General features: G+C 39.0%; 2 protein-coding genes across 2 annotated transcripts; both read left to right on the top strand.

The window, feature by feature from the left end:
• The first annotated feature begins 1,106 nt into the window (after positions 1–1,106).
• On the top strand, positions 1,107–2,764 carry uts2d (urotensin 2 domain containing). Its single transcript, XM_051076952.1, has 5 exons — positions 1,107–1,279; positions 1,542–1,646; positions 1,741–1,778; positions 2,047–2,137; positions 2,269–2,764. The coding sequence occupies exons 1-5, from the start codon at positions 1,180–1,182 to the stop codon at positions 2,292–2,294; spliced, it is 360 nt and encodes a 119-aa protein (XP_050932909.1). The 5' UTR covers positions 1,107–1,179; the 3' UTR covers positions 2,295–2,764.
• Positions 2,765–4,846: 2,082 nt separating this feature from the next.
• LOC127143445 (platelet glycoprotein V) lies at positions 4,847–8,108 on the top strand. The gene is made up of 2 exons (XM_051076953.1): positions 4,847–4,995; positions 5,457–8,108. Exons 1-2 carry the CDS (start codon positions 4,977–4,979, stop codon positions 7,421–7,423), a joined length of 1,986 nt encoding a protein of 661 aa, XP_050932910.1. The 5' UTR covers positions 4,847–4,976; the 3' UTR covers positions 7,424–8,108.
• Positions 8,109–8,606: the final 498 nt, after the last annotated feature.

Below are 8,606 nucleotides of genomic sequence, written 5' to 3' on the forward strand. Positions count from 1 at the left end.
CTCTCTCTTTCATTTGCACAAACAAATATACACGTGTCATGTGATCTGACAGCAGCTGGTATCTGATTATGTTAATATAATTGCTCCCTCTAGTGTCCAGCATTTCAACTTGCAGGTGTCTGCCACACCTGCACTGCACCTGTTTCAAATGAACTTAAAAAAAAAACTTAATGCAGTACATTATTCAGTGGACTGGTTGAGAACACAAACAGGATGATGACTGCGTGCCTTTGGCTCACACTTCACCCACAGTTCTTACATCAAAAAAGAAAACAGAGCTGGATCAACTGTTTGCAAAGTCTTTGAAATATGTTGCTGTACACTTCAGAGAAAGGCCTTAGAGCATGCATTTGGTATTTACTGACTATAACTACAAATGATTCCCAAGATCTCTCCAGCAGACACTCTCCTGACTCTTTCAGGCTGTTCCACATTTCTCCTAAGTCAAGTCTGAAGGGGTTCAAAGTGACCTTTTTATGAGACCCTCACTGGCCAAATTCAGCGAGTGCCAGCCATCTCATTTCCCTAACACTGCAAAAGCACAATGACTGCCCCCCTGGCAGAGGTATGAGATGTGATTTCCTTGATGCACAAAATAGACTACAGTGACTTAGGAGGTGTTGGGTGTTTGGCTTGGCTGCAGTGATGGATGTTCCTCCAGCTCCAAATCAGTTCTGAAGCCAAGACTGAGGAGCTTATCTCCGGCTATGATGCACTTAGGGGCTGAATCAATTCACCACCCCATCCCCCCACCCCATTCCCCAGACCAACACACTCCCATGTACCTATTTAAAGAAGCAATTAATGTAAAAGAAAAGGACTTGCAAGTGCCAAGAACATCTGATTCTGGTTCTCTCATAACCAACAGGCAGATTGATAACTTCCTCTCTCTGTTTGATTTGCACATGTCAGAGTGATGTACGGTTACTGGCCTCACCTAGGACGTCAGATTGCCATATTTCACACAGACGTTCCATGAGCCCTGTGAAAAGGTGGCCTATTGACGAAAACCATGATGACTAGCTATTGATTTAGTACGCAAGGGGCTGACTGGCCCCTCCCTGCGGCCTCTGAAAGGATAAATATATTGACTGGATGGACCCGAGTCAGTGGATTGCTTGTCTTGCTTTAGGGAGGACTCATAGTGAGCCGTTTGTCTGGAACCATACATTGAGTGCCATGGACAGGGTTACAGTCGTGAACTACTGCTTAGGACTCCTGGGTTTGTTACTACTGCAGGGAGTGCTAAATGTGGAGGGAAGGAGCATACTTAACCCCGGTGAGTATGCAAAAATGGTCTTTGTTTAAGTCTAAATAGAATAAAAATGTATTTTCATCAAGGTTTTTTGTAGATATCTGAGGAGTTTGCATTCAATTACTGTACCTTTAAATTAGTGCTATTATTGGTTTCAGTTTTGCCAAAATGCAACAATTGATGATACTTGACTATGAAAGGGGATGGACATGACTTAATCTTCTGTTCGTGTTTTGTAATACTTGTGGTGATTAAAGATGCATTTTTATTTGTTTTGTATGCACAGGAAATCGTGTATTTAATCCCAAAGAGGACATGGATACCCAGAGCAAGATTATAGCACTCTTACTACACAAAAGCTTAATTCCAATTGAAAAGGACGATCTTCTAGGTGAGAGATAAAGGGAAAAAGATGCCTCAGCTTACTGTATGTTAATAACACAAACACATTCTTGCAGGATGTTGACTGGTTTTTCTGTCCACAGGTCTTGAACTGGCCAACAAATTAGCTGAATTGGAGCAGGTAAGGTTATTAACAGATTCACCTTAAAGCATCTGTAGAGAAAATGTGCATTAGCCAGATAACCTGTCATGATTCACTACAGTGTGAATATACCGAGCTTGCATATAAATGGAGTGTGGGTATCTTGTTTCAATTTAGTAAAATCAGGAGAATCTGAATGAGAACCTGTTACACTACTTGATTATAAAAGTCATTGAATAGATGGTCTATTAATACTGAGATGGCAGCTATGTCTCGTGTGTTTAATCACTGTGATCTCTGCTTGTAGCTGCGGGCGCTGAAGGAGGACTTGGAGCTGGAGAGGGAGATGACAGCCAATTTGGCAGAAGGCAAATCCATAACTCGGAAGAGGGGTGAACGTAAGTTAATTTCAGCACTTCTATATTTATATGTATTATACAAATTGATTAAAATTTATACTCAATTCTAACTATTGCAGTATGTAGACACTGCATGTCAGATGTCATTCCTTATCTCCTTTTATCTGCAGCTTGTTTCTGGAAATATTGTGTCTGAGATGGATACAAGAGGAGGAGGACCACTGTGAAATCTTGCTGCAAAGCCCAACATAGCCTTAAGACTCACAACACCAGTAATATAATCACAATGTATTTATTCCAGCAATATAGAGTTGTATCATAAACAATGTCATCAATAAACATTTCATTACCACTGCACTGAGGTGCTCTCATGAGAGATCTAAGGACTGCAGCTGTAAATCTTCCCTCTGTAAATAATCAGCTACTCACTGGAAATACTTGAGGATCAGATGTGACAAAATGTACTTGTCTGCAAAGACATTATTATTTTAGCAGGGATTTTATTTGCCTATTGCTTGTGTTTATGTCGCTCTCTTGTGGCTGAATTGAGCATACCATTTTTTGTAACTGCCAACAAACGTCTCATCTGTCACTGCTTTTAGAAATGCACTGCCCTTCATTTTACAGAATAAATAAAATTATACTATGAATCTGTATATTTTGGGGGGTGGTTCTGTTTTGTTTCAAAAGTTCTTAAGAGAAAATGGAAACGATTAGGCCACTGAATAGACTCTTTTTAGAGGTTTGAAAAGGAGACCATTTATTGCATTAATTTACCATAAAAGAGGCATTCACAATATTATTGAACTTATCAATAGTCTTAACCCTCATACTTACTTTTATGGTTTATTCATTTTGGATATTAAATGTGGAAATTAGCATCTGAGTGACAGAATGTGGCATGTGGTGCTCATCTGCAGTGACAGGTGATTTACTGTACCGTGAAGTTCATTTGATTAGATCTTTTAGAGCAGGGTGACGAAGCTGAGTCACGGGCTTAGTCTAAATAATAGGAGAGTCACTGTGAAAAGACCTGAATCACACAGAGCACGATGAACAAAGGAGGCTTCAGGGAAACCAGGCTGAATATGACGCTGCGCAGCTTTCATAGTCTAAAACAGCAGCATCAAACAAGAGGGATGACCTTGCTTTGAATCAGTGAGTCTTTTGCTGTTGTGGTTTCAGAGGTTATTAACACACTTCCATGTCAAGATATTCACATACGCACAACAGGCACACACACACACACATACAACCAAGGACATTACAGTGTAACCCATACAACAATTTGTGTACATGAAGAAACCAGAATATTTCCATCAGTGAGTGCTTCCAGAGGAAATGCTAAATTATTATAAAATGTTTTCAATTATTGAAAGGAAAAAAAAAACAATTCTATATTACAATAAACTGTTCTGCTGTGCTTTCATATATGCATACATAAATAATTTTATTTTTTATTATTATTTGCCATTTTGCATTTCATGTAATATGACTTGATGTTTTAACACATTGATATACAGGTAAAATTCCATATCACATATCACAATTATTGTTGGGATTTATGTAAGAACGTTTTTGCTTTCTTGAAATACAGGACTATATTTAATTCTACATCAGTTTTCCTGCATATTTACAGCAATTTACAGCAACACACTTTTTCCTTCCATCACGATCAGCTCTTGGAAAACTTTAAAAAGACAGAAAAAAGCTACAAGGAGAGAAGCTTCACCTGATAAAACTAATCATCAATCAATTTCAATTTACTTATTTAGATAAGAAAGACAAGAAAAATGTGTCCCAAGTTGACAATTCTCTGACCTCTTTGTTTAACAATGAGTTCATGATTTTATCCCTAAATTCACATGGGTGTTATCTGACTCAAAATGCATCATGCATCCATAACTTCTGGACAACCTCTATGATTAAGCTACCACGGGACCCTGTTGTAAGAGTGACTGTTGGTGAGCAGTACACTATCACTGCCTGAAATTCAGTTTAAATGTTAGTGAGCAACTAATGAATCAAAAACAGTTTTCTTTCTATCTCTGTTTTACACACACTCCACATGTGGAGAGGTGACACCCTGAACAGGATCCAGTTGTCTATAAAAATCTGAAACAAAGTAACACTTTTACCAACTTTTTAATTCCATTCTGTCACATTACAGGCATCAGACAGAAAACACCCTAACTGATATGGTGCAGAAATGGGTGTTATCTCTTTTGGCAGAGTTGGGGGACACCATCCTGCTAAGATATGTCCACAGGAAATGAACAAGCATTTTCTGTGTCACTCATAAAATACAGTTCTTAATTACTGTATAGTGGAATATAATACACAATAGACTTTATAGTTCCCAACCCAAACTCTCCAGAAATGAAAAAAAAAAAAAAAAAAATGCCACAAAAAATGTGTATGAGTGTATGCAACAAAAGGGGTGCAAATGGAGCTGTATGTATGAAACTGGGCATTGCAGAAGTTGTGACAGTTAGATAAAATCATAAACCACACAATAATAATCCAACAAGATTTGAATCAGACCAGTATTGTAATGTATGTAGTAAATTCAAAATTAAAGAAATATAATAATGTAAGTCTTAAGTCTGGTGAAGTAAACCTGACAAATAAAGTAATAACAAAAACTCTAACATCATGGTATTGTTCCAAGTCCAAGGTGAACGGGACAAAGAGGGAAAGTCAAAAGTCAAAGTAGCATGGAAGATGGGTGGTGTGATGGATGATGTTTGGGCGGGCATTTTGGCTAAGCAGGGGGCAGGGTGACTTGATAGATAGAGGGTACCCAACTCCTCAAGACTGCTCCAGCCCCAAGAGCAGCACAGAGCATCATCATTATCATAGTATAAAACAGACAACAATGGATTCCTCTTTCAGAGGTTGGTGGAATATTTACCTTTTTTTTAATTAAACCCAAGTCATTTTAGCCATAGCTTTGGTCTTAAACTATTAAAAGAAGAATATTTTAACTTATTTCTTTGATAATTACTCCTGTGGAAGTATGTTAAGTATCAAATTCCAGATTTGCATTAAACACTGAATTTGAGTTGACAAAAAAATTATATTATTACCATACACTGTAATTCTGGATGATATTAACAGGACCCGTTTTTACCATTTTTACCGTTCTGTGCGCATATTATATTTTTTATTTTTATTTTTCTATATTATATCTTTATTGTTCTATTTTTGTCTTGTTTCTTGCTGCTGTAACATGTAAATTTCCCACAAGTGGGATAAATAAAGTATATCTTATCTTATCTTATCTTAAACTTACAGTGATAATATAATGTAATAAGGTCATTATGTGTCTAAATGTGTCTTTTTTTCAACTGCACAGGCTCCTTGTGTTTCATACTCATCCTCTTCACACTGCCACACCTCACCTGCACAATGAAGTGCCCCAACGGCTGCCAGTGCAACCCTGATGGTGGCGTCTTGTGTGTTGGCTACACCATCACAGATATTCCAAAGCAGCTGCCTGTCAACACATATCTGCTGGTGCTCAGCCACACAAACATGAATATCATAAATGCACATAGCCTGGCAAACCGGGACCTCCTTTTGCGCTTCAGCCTGACTAAGAGTCATCTGCACACTATCCATCCCCAGGCCTTCCATGTTGCTCCACAGCTCAAGTCTGTCCAGCTGTCCAACAATGATCTCTCTACCCTTCCTGCTCGAGTGTTCAGTCCACTGACCACTTTGGAGGAGCTGCATTTAAATGGAAACCAGCTGGAGACCATTGCTTCGGAAATGTTTGACGGACTTGTTGGGTTGCTGGTTCTGGACCTGAGCCGCAACAAACTGACTTCTCCTCCTTCAAATGTTTTCAATGGACTGATCAACCTCAACTTTCTGAACCTTGGCAGGAATTCCATTAAGAAGCTTCCACCTACCATCTTTAACTCCTTGACCAAACTTCAACAACTCTCAATATATTACAATGAGCTAGAGGTGCTAGAAGCTGAGATATTTGATAAACTTGTCAATCTTCAAGAGTTAAAACTCCACCAAAACCAGATTGCCAGCCTCCCACCTCAGGTGTTCTGGTCACTGAGGAACCTGGACACCCTCACCTTGTCCACCAACCGACTTCAGGCTATTCCAGAAAAAAGCTTCTATAACATGCCCAAGCTGACCCAGCTTACCATTTACAAAAACCCGCTATTATCTCTACCAGACCAGTTGATGGGTCACATGCCTGAGATGAGAGAATTTTATCTGTATGGTACTAATCTCACTACTGTTCCTGGAAATTTATTCGCTAACATGTCTGGACTGCTGAAGCTTAACTTCCATTTCAATGAGGAAATGAGAGAGTTGCCTTCAGACCTTTTCTGCTGTCTTCCTAACCTTAAGAACCTCTCACTGAAATTCAACAACCTCCATCATCTACATCCTCAGCTGTTCTCCAGACTAACCGCACTGGGCATGCTGTTTCTAAATGACAATAAGCTGCAGAATCTTCCAGAATACATTTTTCAGGGACTTGGACAGCTTTTCACCATAAATTTGAAGAATAACCACCTCCAGACTCTCCCAGGAGATGTTTTCCTGTCAAATACAGCTTTGAGGGCTCTTGATTTGAGTGGCAACCCCTGGGACTGTACTTGTAGTATTAGAGGTATTGCAAGATGGATAAGACATAATGAACATGTGGTCACTGACAAAGAGGATGTGATTTGTCATAGTCCAATGTACCAAATGCTCCGTACGATTGGTTCTCTGCGTGATGAGGAGTTCAACTTTTGTGATGCTACTAGAGTCCCTAGTTATTTCCCTACACAGAATGATTTGCATGAGCCAACACAACCGTTCCACACCATTTCAACCGACAGACAGCGATCAGGTTCAGCAACTATGCCACCCACAACAACATCAACCACCGTCATGCAAGGAGCTACCCAACAAGTCACCATTCCGGCAACCACCAAACCTGCAATTTCAACCACCTCAGATGTCACAACACTCTCATCATCCCTCCACACTGTAACCACTGTTCTTCCCAAAGAAGAGTTGCCTCTCACGACTGAGACTGACTGGACTTATGACATGTCACCTTTTTTCTATGACCGACTGGTGGTTGAACAAGGGCCTGAGTTTGTTCACCACAGCCGTCACAGGGGCTGGGTGTATGTGTGGCTCCTGCCTTCAGATACAGCTTTAGCAGGGTTCCTCATGTTTTGTCACATCCTTCTTGTGGCCGCAGGCTTGTTTCTCATTCTTGCTGCCATGTATGGTATGTATTGCCTCAACAAGACCATGGATAAGCTAAAAGCTGAGTGCACACATAATGAAGGGTAAAAAAAAAACATGTTATCCGGCCTGGTGCATGAGAGACCAAGATAAGCAGTCTTTTTCCGCAAGCTGTAGTTCATAACGGATTACTTTACTTTAGATACAAGTTTAGATACAAGCTTTTGTGTTAGGATGCTCTGTCAACACTAATGTGTGAGGCATGAGTGTCAACATATCAGAACTGGCATATTTCAATGTGTTTGGTCTAATAATAATTTCATTTTCATTTATTTCATTTTTATTTTATGATTCATTTAAGCTAATTAGGTTATCAGGTTTAGTGCACTCCGAGCACTGTGGCAGATTTAGTTCATCCAGGAATAAAATGCAGTTGTCAATTTCATTCAACAAAGATTTTCTTTGGTAGATGACAAAAGAAAAAATGCTTGATAGATGCTTGTTTGTCAGTAGAAGATTTTATTTCCTCACACTAAAGTATGTACAAAATGCCATCAAGCTACAATATGATGATGTAATTTTTGCCTCTCCCTTCAGTAATTCTGAGGACATTTTGTTCTACATCTGTTACCGATTTGGATCTGACCAGAAATTGTTAAGAAGTTCAAGTTTTTAAGGACTTACTCTTACTCTTATATAGCCTGTTTCACCATTGCTGTGTGTTCTCTGGTCCAATCCTGTAATCACGTAGATCAATACTGTGTATGCACCAATAAACTTTATACAATCTGAAGTGTGTTTGCCCGGGAAATAGTTGTATTTGGGAGAAATACTTCTGTAAACATCCATCTTCTCTTATCTAGGCAGCTCCTATCTGGATTTCCTCTGATGAGGGAAAAATGTGCTTTCCCAAAAGGAGAAAATCAGATCATCATTACCGTAACCACCTCCAAAACAGGAAGCTCTGATTCAGTCAGTCATATCCTGAATTTAACAAGATTAGTGAGCAAAATAACTTTCAAGATGACTCTTTTATTTGCAAAACAAAGTCCCTGTAATTTCAAAGCCTCTGTTATGAAACAAACCCATGAGAATGTGCATGCAGTTGTGGTCCAAGATCACTTGCAACATAACTAAAATATAACCGAGGAAAAGTATGAGAGAAGATTGTGGCTATTTAATTCTGTTCTAAAGTTTTCATATAAATGTTTTACACAAGAACTTTAGAGAAGATTATCAATAAAGCTCATACAACTTAAGTAACATCTGTAACCAGTTCTGTTGAAAATTT

This window comes from Lates calcarifer, linkage group LG17, assembly GCF_001640805.2.
Source record: "Lates calcarifer isolate ASB-BC8 linkage group LG17, TLL_Latcal_v3, whole genome shotgun sequence".
NCBI lineage: Eukaryota > Metazoa > Chordata > Actinopteri > Centropomidae > Lates > Lates calcarifer.

Bases quoted from the DNA above. Each gene is read 5' to 3' on its own strand.
- uts2d (XM_051076952.1), top strand. From the start codon at position 1,180: ATGGACAGGGTTACAGTCGTGAACTACTGCTTAGGACTCCTGGGTTTG. The intron at 1,280-1,541 runs GTGAGTATGCAA...TTGTATGCACAG, and splicing joins AAGGAGCATACTTAACCCCG to GAAATCGTGTATTTAATCCC. The intron at 2,138-2,268 runs GTAAGTTAATTT...TTTTATCTGCAG, and splicing joins AACTCGGAAGAGGGGTGAAC to CTTGTTTCTGGAAATATTGT.